Below are 18,631 nucleotides of genomic sequence, written 5' to 3' on the forward strand. Positions count from 1 at the left end.
CATTTTAGCTTTACCCAATCTTGGTAAAATTTCCTCAATTGTTGGAAGTGGATAATGGGGTCTCCTGATAGCTTTCTTCAGATCTGTAGGATCTAAACAAATCCTTAAATCTGAATTAGGTTTTGTTACTAAAACCATGCTAGAAACCCAATTTGTAGGTTCCGAGACCTTTTCAATAATGGTACCTTCCATACTACTTAACTTCTGCTTCAATTTTCTCATAAGGGCAAAAGAATCTTTTCTTGGAGCATGGATCACTGGTGACACTGTATCATCAATATTTATCTTACATGGAGGTCCTAATTCCCCCAATCCTTTGAATAAATCAGGAAAATCAGAAATAATCTTGTATTTATATAACACTTTCGGAGAAACCTCATTTATTTCTTGCTTAGCACTTGGGTTATCATTCACAAGAATTTTGACCAATTTCAGTCTCTGTCCATCCTCATAACCTATTACAGAAGAAAAATTATCTTTCACTACATAGAAATTAAGTTTATACTGCTTTCCTTTCCTTTCACACATTAGAGTTTTAATTCCAATAGTCTTGATTGTTTTATTATTAAACACTTTCAGTTTGATGCTATCACCAATATCTTACTTATCATTGCCAATCAAACGCTTCAATTCTCTAATGCTCAAAACATTGCACATAGTACCGGAATCAATCTGAAAATTTATTTCTTGCTTATTTATAGTCATGGTTACATACTGCTTTCTCCCATGAGACATAGAAATGTTTCCTATCGATTCATTTATTGTGCTAATTTGCTGAAGGTCACTATCACTGTCCTCATTCTCTTCACATGTTTTAACTTTTTCAGAGTTCCAATTAGTATTACACTGTTTAGCATAATGATTCTTTTTCTTACATTTGGCACACACTTGACCATATGCTGGGCACATCCTAATTTTATGAGTCCTGCCACAATACCTGCAATCTTTTATTTCCTTGGTACAATTGTACTTAGGCTTAATTTGAGGATTTGTGTACTTATTTTTTTTTTCCACACGACATTAACTTCCTCTTCTTCAGTATTGCTACTAGTCATCTGCTGCTTTTGCTGAATTCGCATTTCATTATTTTTTACAAAATTCACAGCCCTTTCCAAGGACATAGGCTTCGTATCCATCTGCACATGATCCAGTAATTTCTCCCTAGCCTTAATATCATGTAAATTGAGGATGAATTGATCCCTGATCATTTTTTCTTCATTATCATAATTGCAAGTTTTGCATAGAATTCTTTATTAAGTTATGAATTGGTCACAACTTTCATTAGATTCTTGTTTCCGCTTGAGAAACTTGTATCTTTCCATGATTATATATGATCTGGGACTGCATTCTGCATCAAATTTCCTTAATACTTTATCTATCTTATATTTATCTCCATCTGCATTCCAAGACAGTGTATTATATTTCTCAACCCCTAATTTTCCTATAACATGCAAGAGTGTTGCTACCCTTCGTCTGTCAGCTTCATTGTCTAAGCCTAGGGCAATTTCATAGTTAATAAAAGCTTCTTTAAATTTCTTCCATTTGAGGGCTACATTAGTACTTGCACTAAAGTCCATAGGACTCGGTGGAGTTAGCTGTACATTCATCTTTATGGTACAAAACTACCTTAATTATGATGAGAAAAAAAACCTAACCCACTGGGAAAAATTATGCACGTCGGCAAAAGGCGTAGCCTAGGACATCAAGAAACTGGTCCGTAACTTGTAAGTTGTCACTTACCCTCATTTCTTCTTTAATCCAGCTTATATGTAGATAAGAACCACTCTTGACACCATGTTATGGGTTCTGATTGATAAGCAGAGGGTACTTAACCTTATCTTATTATACAAGTTATACAGCAAGTTATACAGCATTGCCGAGCCAACATGTGTAGAGCGGGGGAGAACGCGGAAGACTCTGTGGTCACGTGACTTACCCAAACATAAACAACAGATATCATTTGAAAACTTAGACAGCGTACCAAACAATATTCATACACTGATTACATATGAAATTCTGACCACAACATTCACATATTGTTACAGGAGGAACTAGATCAGGAGGATTACGTACCTCCTGAGGCTGAAGTCGAGAAAACCGAAACGATTTCGGTATCATCGGACACGGTGACTGAGCCGGTGCCTTCGACTTCTTCCACTGCACCCGAGGTAGTTTCCATCACGAGTACGTTGCACTCACTGCTGTCCATGGTGCAGGACATTCAGAAGAAATCGTCCAAGAAAGAAGCTTCTCTTCGGACGGAAATGTATCAACTGGTTGCAACTCGTTTAGCCCCGAAGAAGCTAAACGTCAACGATCTCCCTGCCTTCTCTGACGTGAACCCCTGGAGGTACGCAGAGCATATGCCTATGTCAGGGGGGAAGATCTTCCTCTCAGAGAAACTGGGCACTGTCCCAGTAGAGGAGATTGAGTTTTGGCCCAGCAAAGGGGCCTATCCGGATTGCTATGTCCGTCTGAGGACGGAACCTGCATCCAAAGAGGAGACAGAGCCGAAGGAGACCATTGTCCTTGAACTCTCTAAGGCCCAGGCCTTATATACAACCACCTTGAAGGAGAGGGCCTTTACTAGCTCCAAGGTGCCGGCTCTCAGCAAGAAGCACTCGTCCTTCATTGCTGACCATAAACGTGCCTTCCCCTTTATGGACAAAGGGTTTAAGGCAGCCTTAAAGGCAGTCGAGGTAGGGAAATCTTGCCCTACACTGGAAAAGTGTAGACCCTTCTCCCTCGCCTTTCCATCAGACGATGCGGACTGGAAGGATGTCCACAACACCTTCACAGTCGGGAAGCTGGAGGCAGATATTGCCGGACGACAGTTCGGCGTAGACCTCCCGGAGTTGTCAGACTTTCTCTTGCGCAGGGAACAGGAGACGAAAGAACGTCTTGCTGCTTCCATGTCTCTGCAGACTGGCCTAGAGACTATGGCAAGCATCCATGACACCCCAGACATGTACATGGTCTTTGCAAAATCTCATTTGGCGACAGTCACCAAGGACCTGTACAACTTTATTAAAGCCCGAAGGGCTTGTAGAGAGTTCGTGTTCGCCTCGGCTGCGGTGAGGCACGAACTAAGGAAGCTGATAGCTTCCAATATCTGGGGAAAAGACCTCTTCCCAAGTGAAGTGGTCAAAGAGGTCGTGGACAAAGCCGCAACGGAGAACAGAAATCTCCTCTCCAAATGGGGCTTGTCCTCTTAAAGAAAATCTTCAGCTGATGAGGGTCCCCAGCCGAAGAATAAATCGAAACGACCAAGAGTGCCCTCTCGGCCGAAACAACAGCAACAACTTCCCATGGCCATGGTGGCCCAGACGGTGGCACAACCAACCACCACCTTCCAACTGGTTTCCCAAACGCTGGCGACCCAATCGCCTGTGTTCTCGCCAGTTTTCGAAAGGCAGTCAACAACCTTTAGGCCGAAGTCTATAAGCTCCTTTCGAGGATCCTCTAAATGCCCCTTCAGAGGTAGGGGCAACAAAGGTGGACGTGGCCAAGTTGGTAAATCCTCCAACCAGCACTCAAAGTGAGATGCTACCGGTAGGAGGGAGACTTCTTATCTTCCGGGATCATTGGACCTTCGATCCCTGGGCCCACAGCCTGATCAAGAACAGACTAGGGTGCAGTTGGAGCTCAACTCCACCATACTTCCCTCAATTCTTCCAACACTCAACCCCCATACTGGAAGAATATGTTCAGGAACTCCTGAACAAAAGAGTTATAAGGAAGGCGAAGTCCATCAGATTCCAGGGAAGGCTATTTTGTGTTCCGAAGAAGGACTCGGAAAAGCTCAGAGTCATTCTGGACTTATCACCACTCAACAAGTTCATAGTGAACTACAAGTTCCAAATGCTGACACTTCAACACATAAGGACCCTTCTGCCCAAACGAGCATACACAGTCTCCATAGACATGACGGATGCGTACTGGCACGTTCCAATTAGCCGTCAAGTTTCCCCCTACCTAGGATTCAAACTACAAAAAAGAAAGTACGTTTTCAGAGCCATGACCTTCGGTCTGAACATAGCTCCAAGGGTATTCACCAAGCTTGCGAATGCAGTCATTCATCAACTACGCCTAAAGAGAATCCAGGTGGTAGCCTACCTGGACGACTGGCTGGTGTGGGCAGCATCTGTGGAAGAGTGCATGCAAGCCTCCAAGGAAGTGGTCCAGTTCCTGGAACACTTAGGATTCAAGATCAACTTGAAAAAGTCTCGAATTTCTCCAGCTCAAAAGTTTCAGTGGCTGGGCATCCACTGGGACTCACAGTCACACTGCCTTTCCATTCCGTCAAAGAAGAGGAAAGAGATAGCAGGATCTGTCAAGACTCCTTTAATCCACCAGGATATCAAGAAGGCAACAGGAGAGAGTGTTGGGTCCCTCCAGTTTGACTTAGTGACAGATCCAGTATTGAGAGCACAATTAAAAGATGCATCAGGAGTTTGGAGAAAATACTCATCAAACGCTCGAAGAGATCTACAAAGACCGATACCATTTTGTCTGCGATCACTACTCAAGCCATGGTCGGAGGCCAAGAACCTAAAGAACAAGGTACCTTTGCAACCACCTCCACCGTCAGTCACCGTTCATACGGATGCCTCAAAAGAAGGAAGGGGAGGTCACTCTCATCATCGGAAAGTCCAAGGAACCTGGTCTCCCCTCTTCAAAACTTTCCACATCAATTTTCTGAAAGCCATGGCAGTTTTTCTCTCTCTGAAGAAATTGAAACTTCGCTGCTCAATCCACATCCGTCTGGTTCTAGACAGCGAAGTCATAATGAGATGCCTAAACCGACAAGGCTCGAGATTGCCTCACATAAACAAAGTGATACTGGCCATCCTCCGTCTAGCAGAGAAGAAGAGATGGCACTTGTCAGCAGTCCACCTTCAAGGGTTCTGCAATGTGACAGCGGACGCTTTATCCAGGATCAACCCGATAGAGTCAGAATGGTCCCTAGACGCAAGACCATTCTCTTTCATATTACCAAAAGTACCAGGACTGCAGATAGACCTCTTCGCAACGAGCGACAACAAGAAGCTACCCCGGTACATAGCCCCGTACGAGGATCCTTTAGCGTAAGCAATGTCCATAGATTGGAACAGATGGTCCAAGATCTACCTATTCCCTCCAACCAACCTTCTGCTGAAAGTCCTCGACAAACTGAGATCCTTTCGAGGGACAGCAACAATAGTGGCCCACAAGTGGCACAACAGTATCTGGTTCCCTCTAGTGACGGAACTACGCCTGAAGCTGATCCCGTTGCCAGACCCAGTTCTGACTCAGCAAGTGCAGAAATTGACTGTCTCAGCTTCATCAGAGAAAACCCAGAACCTTCATCTCATGATTTTCTCGCCTTAGCGGTCAAGAAACGGTTTGAGATTTCTAGGGACAGTATTAACTTCTTAGAAGAATACAAGTCAAAGTCAACAAGGAGACAACATGAGTCTTCCTGGAAGAAATGGGTGGCCTTTGTCAAGGCGAAAAAATCTAAGGAGATTTCTGTGGATTTCTGTTTGTCCTTCCTCATCCATCTTCATGAACAAGGTTTAGCAGCCAATACGATTACTACATATAAATCTGCCCTAGCCAGACCAATGCTTTACGCCTTCCAATTAGACTCTTCTAATGAGATCTTCAACAAGATTCCTAAAGCTTGCGCTAAACTTCGGCCCGCAGCTCCTCCAAAGCCCATTTCATGGTCTTTGGATAAGGTTCTTCACTTAGCATCAACCCTGAACAATGAAGATTGCTCGCTGAAAGACTTGACTCAAAGGTGATATTCTTAATTGCACTAGCCTCAGGAGCCACAGTTAGCAAAATAGTGGCCCTCTCGAGGGATGATGGCCACATTCAGTTCACAGACAGCAGAGAACTGAACCTTTTTCCGGACCCGACGTTTCTCGCCAAGAACGAGCTGCCCACTAAGAGATGGGGTCCCTGGAGAATCTGCCCTCTGAAGGAAGAAGCATCCCTCTGCCCAGTGGAATGCCTAAAGGTCTATCTTCGTAAAACTTCAGACTTTAAGGGAGGTCAGCTTTTCAGGGGAAAGACTTCCGGTTCAACGTTATCCTTGAAACAGATAAAGGCAAAAATCACCTATTTTATACGCAGAGCGGATCCAGACAGTACACCCGCAGGTCATGATCCGAGAAAAGTTGCCTCGTCTCTGAATTTCTTTCAGACGATGTCGTTTGAAAGCCTTAGAGCTTATACTGGATGGAAGTCGTCCAGAGTATTCTTCAAACACTACGCGAAGCAATTACAGGAAATAAAATTTCATGTGGTGGTGGCAGGCAGTGTAATAAAAACTGCCGCTTGATTACTGCGAAGAACAGTGCACTATTTGGGACTTTTAGTGAAGGGTGTACATGATAGACTCTCAAGGCATATCATGTTGAGTATTGTGTTTAGTGATAACACTATAGACTGTTCTATTCACACAGGTGACTTTAAGCATACCAGACTAACAATTGCTAGGCATACTTATATGCACAGTGTTCCTAGTAACAACAGAATAAATGGTGAAATTTTTATATTTCCCATAGAGTGACTGGTGTTTCCTTTTCAGGTGAAACTGATTTATTTCTGTTATTACTGTTTATGCTTCTATGCAGAATTGTTCAGTGTAATATGTAATTGAATACAACTATGATTTCTATTTTTATTGTGATAAACAATAGAAGGAATCTTTGCGTCTCTTTCGCTTCAAACATTCTAGATTAAGAATAAGTCAGAGCATCCTTGATTCTTTTAATATTTAAGAAAATATTGGGAACTAAGATTACTACTGTTCCAAGCAAACAGGTAAGAACTGATTGTACTAAACTGTTCATTTTACTGATTTAAGGTTTCCTACACGAATATAAACCTGTCTGTCTCTTTAACAACCAGACCAGGGAGGTATCAGTAACCTTCACAGTCCAATACCATCCAAGTAAAAACCATGCTTTACGTATATGATGACACTAATATAAAAACTGTTTGCTAGATTGTTTCTTTGAACTCACAATCCTCGGGTTTTTTCCTTGAGTCTGCCTAGACTCTTCCCTGAAGGGGGCAGGAAGCATTGACAAATATTATGATCAGCTGATTGATGTATAACGGTAACATCAAGTGTCTCTAGGACAGAAGACCAAAAAAGAAAAAATTTATCTCGAGATAAACGCCACTATTGAAAATCCACAGATACATTATTGCTCTGGTAAACTTCCATCAAGGCGACATGGCCTAAGCCAAAAAAACGGATTTTGAGCGAAGCGAAAAATCTATTTTTGGGTGAGGTAGCCCTGTCGTCCTGATGGACCCACCCTCTTTTTGACAAAAGGATAATGAATCCCTCCCTTTGGTACTGTATCTGCATCACCTACAAATCTACAAAGAATGGCTTGGTGGCGCCGCGCGGTGGCGATTTGGCACACTATTTACTGTACGGTAGGAGTGTCGCCTTTTCAACGACTCTCCTATATTCTTGCCACTTGGCCCCTCGAAGTGAAAGCGCTATTAGGGGTGTAGAAAGCTATGAGAAGTGTCAAGAATACGTCCTCTGATATTAAGCGATATCCCTTTTTAAAATTTTAAGGGATATTCGCTCCAGGAGTTAGAATTTGGGATACCTTCGGTAAATTATCTGGGATATATCACTGTAGTCAAATATACATAGGAAACTACTATTGAAGGAACTTCCATCAGGACGACATGGCTACCTCACCAAAAATAGATTTTTCGCTTCGCTCAAAATCCATTCTATACTCTATGGGGTATGTTACTGTTTTTCAACAGTAGATATAGTAGATACAAGCTATCATTGAATTTATATTTTATTTTCGTTATTTCTAGCTTATTTATCTTGATCACTAAATATAGTTCCAAATATGGTCATCAGCGAATATTAGATCAGTGGTTATATTCACATCAGGATTCTCTCGTCTCATGTATTTATTGTTTTCCGGAGAAGTGGATTCCCTGGATAGTACTCAAGAGGATAATTCCCAAATAACCCCGAGCGAAGAGGAACGACAGACAAGTGGAATCTTCTGGAAGCTGCTGAATTTCATATAATAAGGTGACACCAGGTTTACAGAGATAGATAGAGATAGAGAATTGCAACCCTAGGACAGACAACTTCCCCTCTCTCACTCTCGCATGCAACCCAGTGTATTATTTTTTAAAGTATTCAGTACGTATAGTGTGTCCTCTCCTATGTTACTCTGTGCCCCAAATCAAATCATGTGTAGAAAATATATGTAAGACGAAACAGTTATTTTAAATTCATTGTATTAGGGTGAGTGTTAGCATTAAGTGAAGTTTTGTAAATGGCCCTGAAGGAAGGTTAGATTGGTTAACGAGATCTGGTTGTTTATATTCATTAACTATCAAAGTTGAATATTGTATTATTCAGATTTAATTTCAATCTTTTGTATAATTTGCATTGCATAATTTCTTTTGTCTCAGTCTAAGGTTCATTCATATTTTATAGTTTAAAATCAAGTAATTATATAATTTCAGATCCTAACATTTTTGTCTTAATCTAAGTTTTGTTCAAACTTAATTTTTTTGAGTGACTTACTTTGTTATTATGTGAATTCTTTCAAAGTGTTGTAATTTATATAGAATATATTTATTTTTGTTAAGAGTTTATTATTCAAATCACCTTTGTTTAGAGGCAGACACCGCTCGTATCCTGTTAAGAACCACGTTAAGTTTTAATTAATACTGAAGAGTAATCACTTAGTATTGTTTTGAGAGACCTTTGAATATTCAGTGATTTATATACTGCTCTCTGGGAGTTATTTAACTCTCTCAGTAATCGTATATCGATATTTTAAAGCGTAACAGTTTTAATGTAAAAGCAAACAAGGGAGTTCAGAATTCGAGAGGTTGATTATCTTGCTAGCCGTAGTATATACAATATTGTATGTTTGGTTCCAGTCATGAGCCATAGTATAATATATTTTTGGTGCTCAGACCAGGAAGCCTTAATTGTATAAAAATATTATATATATATATATATATATATATATATATATATATATATATATATATATATATATATATATATGTGTGTGTGTGTGTGTGTGTGTGTGTTTGTTTATGTGTGTGTATTTGTATATATATATATATATATATATATATATATATATATATATATATATATATATATATATATATATATATATATATATATATATATATATATATATGTATGTATATTTACAATACACACACACACACACACACATATATATATATATATATATATATATATATATATATATATATATATATATATATATATATATATGTGTATATATATATATATATATATATATATATATATATATATATATATATGTGTGTGTGTGTGTGTGTGTGTGTGTACATACATACATACATACATACATACATACATATATACATCATCATCTCCTCCTATGCCTATTGCAGCAAAAGGCCTCGGTTAGATTTCGCCAGTCGTTGCAGAGGATTAATTTTTGTTTTCTTTTTCTTTTTTGTTGTTTGCAAATCCTAAGAAAGAGAGAGAGAGAGAGAGAGAGAGAGAGAGAGAGAGAGAGAGAGAGAGAGAGAGAGAGAGAGAGAGAGAGAGAGAGAGAGAGAGAGAGACCATGTGTCAGCAAGCAAGAGGTGGTTAGTATAATGATTGTGTTTTGTGAGCAAGACTGGTGGTATAATTGATGTTGTTTGTTTATATTTCATACCTAGGTTAGGGTAGTGGTGAATGTGTTTGCCGAATGCTTATTCTATTTGACTGCAGCCAGAGGCACTTCAGTGAGGCTGTGAATTTTGTGAATATTATTTATTATTTTAGACCAGTGTGGAAGGGATTATTTGTGTATATATAAGTAAATTTTCTTTATATATATTTGCTAGGAGTGATTCTGAATGATAGAAAGTATTTTATTTAACTTTGATTATAGTGCAATAGTTAAGTTAGCTATAAATGTTCGTGTTTTCTTTTCTTTTTATGGCGGGCCGTAATTCCTCCTTTGGAGACACTTTTTTTTTTTTTAGTTTGAATTTATTCATGCTAACTGGGCCTGTGGATAGAGGATTTTGTTTGGACTGCTCTTTTCGATTGCTTCTCCTGATAATGATGATGACAAAGATGATGATGATTAACACGACCCCAATCAGGAAGGCAGTTGTTGTATATTGCCACAGAGTGATGTCAGTTAACCACAGAGCTGTGGTAGTATGCCGGGAAAGACTGTTTGGCTTTGTGTGGATGACAGTGTTGGTGTCCCATAATATACAGTATATAAACATATATTTATTTCGTTGTGGTGTGGGTTTAATTTTAGGTTTTGTTAGTGTTTTTAGGTTTAGTGGAATTTTGTTGCCGTTATTTATTTAACTTTAATGTTATTATTTTTTCTTGAATGTTGTTCCTATGTATTAAGGATTATAATTTTTTGAGGATTAAGCTTATTTTGAATGTAGGATTTTTGTTTTAAGCGTGTTAGTTATAAAGAATATAATTCTAAGGTCATGTTTAGTTTTCAATATCCTTCCTGTGCAAGAGTCCAGCTGTAAGATAACGTTCAAGGAAAGTTTGTGTTGAGGAGACAATTGTCTGTTAGAGTGATCAAGGGTGTGGTGGTTGCTTATGTGACATCCCGCCAAAATATTTTGGCACCCGAACAGGGACTGCCGAGGCGGGATTGATAGCTGGACTCTTGGACGAAGGTATAAGATAGTATTAAGAAATAGATTTAGAACTAAAAAAATGGAAGAGCAGAGTAAGTTATTAAGGGAGGAACTCTGGCTGAGGAAAGAGCATGAGGAGTTGTTGTTTGAAAATAAAAGGTTGAGTTGTGAGAAGGAGATGCAAAAGAAACTGAGGGTGTTTAAGGGAACTGTAGAAAGAGTGGAAGAACGTTTTGAGATGAGGATGCAAGAGAATGAGAAACGAATGGAGAAACGAATGGAAGCTATGATGGGGCAAGTAATGGGAATGATGAAAATGCTGTGACGAGCTAAGAGTAGGTTGTGACTCAAAGGCGAGATGAAAGCAACTGAGTAACTTTATTACGACACATCAAGTATATATACACACAAGGTATCGGTAAGAAGGTCACATAATACAGCCATGCTATTTTTGGTGAACCAGCAACTGGTTCTGTTAACAGTTAACAATGGAGTAAGCTGACATGTTAAAAAAAAGTTGCTGTCAGTGCGAGGGGAGAGCGAAGATACAAAGGATAACATATCCAAAATAGAGAAATGTCGTTACTATGTACGCTCGTGTGACACACGGGAGGTACATGGCTTCCTCCTTAAAAATGACATACTATACATGTTAAATAGGACATCCTAATCTAGAGAGGCGAACTGTTGGCGGGTCATCTGGCAGGAGATAACCAGGTTTTAGACGATCAATGGAGACCCAGTCTTCTTTGCCACGAATGTTTAGTAGGAATGCTTTCGGATTGCATCGGATCACAAGGGAAGAGCCAGTGTAAGGGGGCGTTAGCAGTGGCTTGCTAGTGTCGTTGCGTAGGAAGACGCTCGTTGCACAGTGCAAGCCTGTCGGTATGTGATGCTTCGCTAGGGGCTTGTAAGTCTGGCGGCATGGAGTAAATTTTCCCACGACGTGACGTATGTGCTGGATATCGTTGGAGGAGGTTGCAAAAGGAAAAAATTTGGCAGCGACGACCATATCAGCCGCCGAGGAATGGTCTTTAGGAATGGTCCTTAGTCCACGGAGGACCCAGGTAAGCTGAGTAAACCAGTTGGAGTCCTTGCAGCGGGACATAAAAGCTGCTTTGAGGGTGCAATGAAAATGTTCAACCATTCCCTTGGCAGCGTGGTTGTAGGCAGTTGTCTGATGTAGGGTGATGCCCAGGAGATTCACTAATGATGTCCGCAATTGAGGGGTGAAAGTGGTACCATTGTCAGAAGTAATATGTTCAGGGATACCAAATCTTGCTATCCATTCTGAGAGTATAGCAGATGTACATGAGGTGGACGTTGCAGTTTCCATGGGAATGGCTTAAGGCCAACGAGTGGAGCGGTCGATGACGGTAAACAGGTAACGTTGTCCTTGTGATGTTAATAGGGGGCCTACAACGTCGACGCGAATGTAGGCGAAACGACGCTGAGGTTGAGGAAAGGTGCCCACTCATGAATCCATGTGTCGATGTACTTTGGAAGTTTGGCAAAAAGTACAGGCGCGGACCTAATTCTTAGCATCCTTAGTAATGCCGTGCCAAATGAACTTCGTCATCAGCAGCCGTGCAGTAGAACGACTCGAGGAATGTGAAAGGCCGTGAATGGAATCAAACACCTGTCGGTGCATGGAAGCAGGAATCCACGGTCGCGGTCTACTAGTACTGATGTCACAGAGGAGGATGGTGTTGGGGTTGTTGAGTGGGACGTCTTCCCAATGGAGGGATGTACTGGATGTCCTACATGCTTGATACTCTGGATTTTGTCATGGAGCTTCAGCCAAAGCATTGTAATCCAATCCCAGATGAATGGTGGCCAACGTGTTTCTTGACAGGGAATCGGAGACAGGATTTATTTTCCCAGGGACGTGTTGAAGGGTGCAATTGTATTCAGTCACGGCGGAGAGATGTTGGCGTTGTCGGGCAGACCAGGCGTCAGACTGTCGAGTGAAAGCGGCGCCGGAGGCATATGGTCTGTGCAAATGACGAAGGGTGTACCTTCTAAGAAATGGCGAAAGTGATGGACAGCCATGTGCACCATCAGCAATTCAGGATCAAAGGTAGAGCAACCAGATTCTGCCTTTGACAGTTTTCTGCTGAAGAAGGTCAATGGGAAGGGCGAACCCTTGACCACCTGTTCAAGTACTGCACCAATAGCGACGTCGCAGGCATCGGTGGAGAGAAGGAGAGTGGCATGTGGGACAGGAAAAGTAAAAGCAATAACGGTTAATAGGACATTCTTTGCGTTGCAGAAGGCCGCTTCTTAAGGGGGCCCCACTTCAGGTGTTTTGGCTCGCCCTTAAGACGTAGAGGGGAGCAATAGTTGCGGAAATAGCTGGAAGAAAACAGTAATAATAGTTGATCATGCCCTAGAATTCTTGCAGTGGTTTGACGGTTGAGGGCGTGGGGAAGTTCTGAACGGCTGCTACCTTCTCAGGGAGGGGATGGAATCCTTCAGGAGTGATACGGTGCCCTCCCTAAGAACAACACTTCGTTGACGCCAAAGGTACACTTGTCGTATCGTACTACAAGGCCGTTTTGTTATAGGCTGTCGAGCACGATGCGCAGGTGACAGAGGTGTTCCTCTTTTGAGGAAGATAACACAAGTATTTCATCCACGTAACATACACAAAAGAGGAGGTCCCCTAAGATGCCATCTATGAAATGTTGAGAAGTGGTTCCAGCATTCAAAAGGCCAAAACAGGAATAATTGAAGCTGTATGTACCCATGGGAGTGGTGATGGTGGTTTTTGGGATGTCATCTGGGTTCATAGGCACCTGATAATATCCCTTCAGGAGGTCAAGTGGGAAGAAAACCTTCGCTTTGTGTAGGTAGGAGGTCACGTCGGCGATGTTTGAGAGGGGGTGGTGATCCGGTTCTGTTTGCATGTTCAGACGCCTGTAATCCCTAGACGGACTGAGAGAGCCGTCTTTCTTATGTGTAAGGGTGATGACCATGGGGTGGAGGCCTTTTGTCAAAGGCCCCTTTCTTCCATTTTGGCGAATGTCTGTTTGGTGGCTGCCAATCGATCCAGTGCCAGATATCTGAATTTGGCGAAGACTGGGGTTCCTGTCATCATGATATGGTGATAAATACCATGTTTGGCAGGAGCTGTGGGCGTTTGGCTAAATTTTTAACAGAAAACTTACGGGTATCACATGAGGAGGTGGGCGTAGGCATCCGTGGATTCGCTGATGTGGAGAGCGAGGTTGGAAGGGTCGGGTTGAAGATATGTTGACAAGTACGAGTCTGCGTTGACCAATCCTTGGTGGGTAACATCAACCAGAAGGTGGAAATGAGAGAGGAAAACCACACCGAGGATTGGCAAGTGACGTCAGCAACGAGAAACTTTCAATTAAATTTGCCGTTTCCAAACGATAATGTGAGGTTCTCGTAACAGTAGGCGGGTGTTGCAGATCCGGTAGCTGCTACCAGGTGTATGTCAGTAGACTTAGACAGACTGCGTCGTGTCCTGAAGAGGTCCCTTGGCAAAAGAGAACGCCAATCACCTACGTCTACCAAAAATTGCACGCCTATTCCTGCATCAAGTAGAAAGTAAAGATTAGAAACACGGGAAGCCACCGCTATGAGCGATGACCTCCTTACACGTTTTTTGATCACTGACAGTCCTTGGCACATTTTTTCACGGGAGCCCCGAATCTGGAGTGGTAGTCGCAAAACTGCGGCCGGTAGGCAGCAGTAAGTGGCCGTAGAAGTCGTTGGTTGTGGCGCGAGCGAGTGGTGGGTTATGGGTGGCTTTGTCGCCGCTCCGGCACGTCAGGGGGGTAAGCGTGTGTGTCCTACGGCATTCACGTCACCCTCAGTTGACGTTGAATAGGTGTTCTCTTCGTCAGGAGTGGAGGCGTTGATGGAGGTCTTGAAGGTCGTGAAGTGGCTGTCCATAAGGGCGCCATCTTTGGTCATCAAGTCTTTTATGGGTAAACTATTGACATCGGGTATGGCAGCGCGTACAGGTTCAGATAAATGGCGTACCCAAAGGGCACCGAGTAGGTTCACATCACGAGGAGAGCCGTCTGCTGCAGGCTGCAGGCGAGCAATACTAGTCATTTCCCAGAGGGCGAGCGAAGCCCTTTGGTCCCCCAACGGTTATAGAGAGAGCTGAAAAAGCTTTACTATACGTGCGGCTGGCGACGGCGGGTACTGCTGCAGATGGTATGTTTTGAGGGCTTCATACGCTAATGTGGTGTCTCTTTATCCACAAAGCCTGTCAAAGATTTCTGGGAAGGTGTCCTCGGGTATTGCCGCGAGAACATAATCTTTTTTGGTGGTCTGAAACCTAGCAAACGCCTCTCTGCTGATGAACGACGAAAGTTTCAATGGGACGGCGCCAACTTCCGTGGAGTTCGTCATAGTAACAGTGATTGGGGCAAGGCGGGAGGAGCGAGTCGACTTCCGGGGTCACCAATGTGATAAGCCAAGAGTAGGTTGTGACTCAAAGGCAAGATGAAAGCAAATGAGTAACTTTATTACGTCACATTGACTATATATACACACAAGGTCCCGGTAAGAAGGTCACAAAATACAGACATGCTATTTCTTGTCTACCAGCAACCAGTTCTGTTAACAGTTAACAATGGAGTATGCAGATATGTTAAAACAAGTTGCTGTCAGTGTGAGGGGAGAGTGAAGATACAAAGGATAATATATACAAAAAAGAGAAATGTTGTTACTATGTACGCTCGTGTGACACACGGGTGGTACAATGTTAATGGGTGAAGGTGTGGCTTCTGCTTTGGGTATAGGGTTGATAGTGGAAGAGAAGGCTAGGGTAAGTGATAATGGGAAAGGTAGTGATAGTGATATTGAGGGTAAAGGGCTCAAGTATTGTAAGGATGAACAGAAAGGTGATAGGAAGAATGAGAAGAAAGGTAAAAGTAATGTGAAGAGGGAAAAGAAGAAAGTTCAGGATGAGAGTGAGGATGATCATGAGTGTGTGAAAGCGGTAAAAAAAGGGTAAGAGGGGGATGGTTAAGGATGGAAATTTAAATGTTGAATTGGATTAATTATATTCTAATGAGGAAGAAGGTAATGATAAGGGATTAGGCTGTGATGATAATAGTGAGAATGGAGGTGAGGAAGTATGTAAGACAGTGTTTATGAGAGAGGTACCTGGGTGTGAGAGGTTTAATGAACACAGCAGTAGTGATGTATATGACTTTTTTAGGGAATGTGAAAAGTTCTTTCAGGCTAGGTATGGTGATAGTAAGAGAGTTTGGGATGGGGAGTTATGAGAATATTTGACAGGTATTTGCTGACAATGTATGGTGTGATAATGAGTGTAGTGAATGTGAGTATAAAAGTTTGTAAAAGAGAATAACTGAACAAGTAAAACGTATGAAAGTGAGTGTTAGGTATAAGTGTAAGAATGATTTTGATGAGACACGGATGAATGTAGGAGAAGTGATATCAATATATGTGTGTAGGTTAGAAACGTTAGCTAGGAAGAAGTATGGGGTTGATGGCATAAATGAGAATAAGGAACTAATAAACTTTTTGAGTACAGTACCAGAGAATGTGAATGAGAGAACTGGAATGGAAAAAAAGTTAGTGAGAATTAGTTAGTTTTAGTGATGCTGTTATGAGAAAACCGATGAGAGTAGCTGATATTTTAGTAGATAGAAGTGTTAAGTCGAGTAATGTGGGAATACCAGCAGGGACAAAAGAAATGTTTAGGCAAGGGAATCAGGTTTGGAAAGATAGGAGTACTAGTCCGTGAAGAGGAGTGTTATAGGTGTGGGAAAGTATGGCATGAAAAGAATGAGTGTAGAGGGGCATTAAGAGCGTGTTTCAAGTGTGGTGAGACAGAGCAACTTATTAATGAATGTAAGAAAAAGAATGTGGTTAAGTGTTATCAGTGTGGTATAGCTGGGTATATAGCAAGTGGATGCAGGAGTAATCATAAAAATATGATTTACGGCGATTGTGGTAAGAATGCGCATTATGCGAGGATGTGTAGGAAACAGCGTGCAAAGTGTACCGGATGTGGTGTAGATAGGCATATAGCTATGGTTTGTAGGAAAAGAGAATTAAGTAAACCAGGATATTCAGGAAACTAGTTAGTAAGAGGGTTCAGCTTGGTGAATTCTCCTGTGTGTGGAGGGAATAGGACCAATGTTCGTGAGAATGAGATGAATAATTGGTTGGAAATGAGTAAGTATGAACCCAGTATGCATGAGAAGTTAGGGCTAGAAAATAAACAATTAGTGTTTGTTGAATATAGGAAAAAGAGGACTTTGAAATTTTTAAGTGAGGAGGAAAGTGCAAGGGAAATTTATAGGTATAGGTAGAAATCAGAATAGGCATGACAAAGGTGTAAATATATAGGTGAGTATGGAAGATAAATGTGTTAATACAGATGAATCATGGCTGAGTGTGAATGATAAGTATTGTGTGTGTGGTTTTTCGTTGGATGATGTAATAGAAAGTATGACGAATGCGAGAATGAGGGAAAGGAGAATGGTTAGTATGAATAATTCTTCTATTTAAGTAGAAAATAGTTTTGATGAAATGGATGAATTGTTGATGGAAATAACTAAGATTTTAAGGCCAGATGATAGTGAGGTAGATAGGATAGTGCATGATATATTAGATGATGGAAGTATAGATGGGAATCTGAATAGGAAAATGAATGAGAACCACATGGAAGAAGGGAATGGGAGTATATGAAGGCCCAGTCACTGGAAGTAGAGGTCCTGTTACTGATTACGATTGGGTAATAAAAAAAATCAGATAAGTGTTGTGTGAAGGATTTGGCAAAGTAATGGGGGAGGAGTGTGGAGGATTAATTGTTTTTTTTTATTGTTTGTTGATTGCCAAATCCAGAGAGAGAGAGAGAGAGAGAGAGAGAGAGAGAGAGAGAGAGAGAGAGAGAGAGAGAGACCGTGTGTCAGCGAGCGAGAGGTAGTTAGTGTAGTGATTGTTGTAGTGAGAAAGACTGTATAATTGAGGTTAATTGTTTATATTTTATAGCTATGTTTGGGCGGTGGTGAATGTCTTGGGCGAATGCTTTTATTTTTATTTGACTGCAGCCACAGCTAGTTCAGTGTGGTTGTGAGTGGTGAGATTATTATTTTTTTTCTTTTCAATCTATTTTCTAGTAGTGATTCTGAATGATAGCAGTCTGTTAACCACAGAGATGTGGTAGTGGGCCGGGAAAGATAGTGCGGACGACAGTGTTGGTGTCCTATGATATATGTAAACATATATATTTATTCTGATGCGGGATGAGTTTAATTTTAAGTTTTGATAGTGTTTTTGGGTTTAATTGAATCTTCTTGCCGTTATTTATTTATATTTAGGTTTTATTAGTTTTTTCTTAATTGTTGTTCCTATATATTAATTTATTTTCAAGTGTTATAGGTTTTAAGGATTAAGCTTATTTTGAATGCAAGATTTTTGTTTTATGTGTGTTAGTTGTAAGAAATATAATTTTAAGGCCAAGTTTAGTTTTCAATATCCTTCCTGTGCAAGAGTCCAGCTGTAAGATAACGTAAGGGGAAAGTTTGTGTTGAGTAAACAATTGTCTGTTAGTGGTCAAGGGTGTGGCGGTTGTTTTTTTGACATCCCACCACACGTCTCTATCTTGAGCTTCTAATTCAATATTTCTCCATTCATCTTCTACTTTGCACTTCATAGTCTTCAGCCAAGTACATCTGGGGTTTCCAATTCTTCCAATGCCTTGTGGAGCCCAGATGAACGTTTTGGTGAGCTAACCTCTCTTGGGGAGTGCGAAGAGCATGCCCATTTACCACTCATCATGATCTCATCCACATATGGCCCTCGAGTAATCTCTTATAGTTTTATTTCTAATCCTGTCCCGCCATTTAACTCCCAATATTCTTTTGAGATCTTTCTTCTCAAATCTACTAAATCTATTGGAGATTGTTCCATCGTCACACCATGACTCATATCC

The 18,631-nt window shown here is 41.3% G+C and overlaps 1 protein-coding gene across 1 annotated transcript; it reads left to right on the forward strand.

Moving 5' to 3' along the window:
* Positions 1-16,355: 16,355 nt before the first annotated feature.
* Positions 16,356-16,775, forward strand: LOC137619833 (CCHC-type zinc finger nucleic acid binding protein-like). Its single transcript, XM_068350128.1, has one exon. The coding sequence runs from the start codon at positions 16,356-16,358 to the stop codon at positions 16,773-16,775; it is 420 nt and encodes a 139-aa protein (XP_068206229.1).
* The last annotated feature ends 1,856 nt before the right edge of the window (positions 16,776-18,631 follow it).

Source organism: Palaemon carinicauda, chromosome 26, assembly GCF_036898095.1.
Source record: "Palaemon carinicauda isolate YSFRI2023 chromosome 26, ASM3689809v2, whole genome shotgun sequence".
NCBI lineage: Eukaryota > Metazoa > Arthropoda > Malacostraca > Decapoda > Palaemonidae > Palaemon > Palaemon carinicauda.

Excerpts from the sequence above, each read along its gene's own strand:
- LOC137619833 (XM_068350128.1), top strand. The coding sequence starts at position 16,356 with ATGTGGGAATACCAGCAGGGACAAAAGAAATGTTTAGGCAAGGGAATC.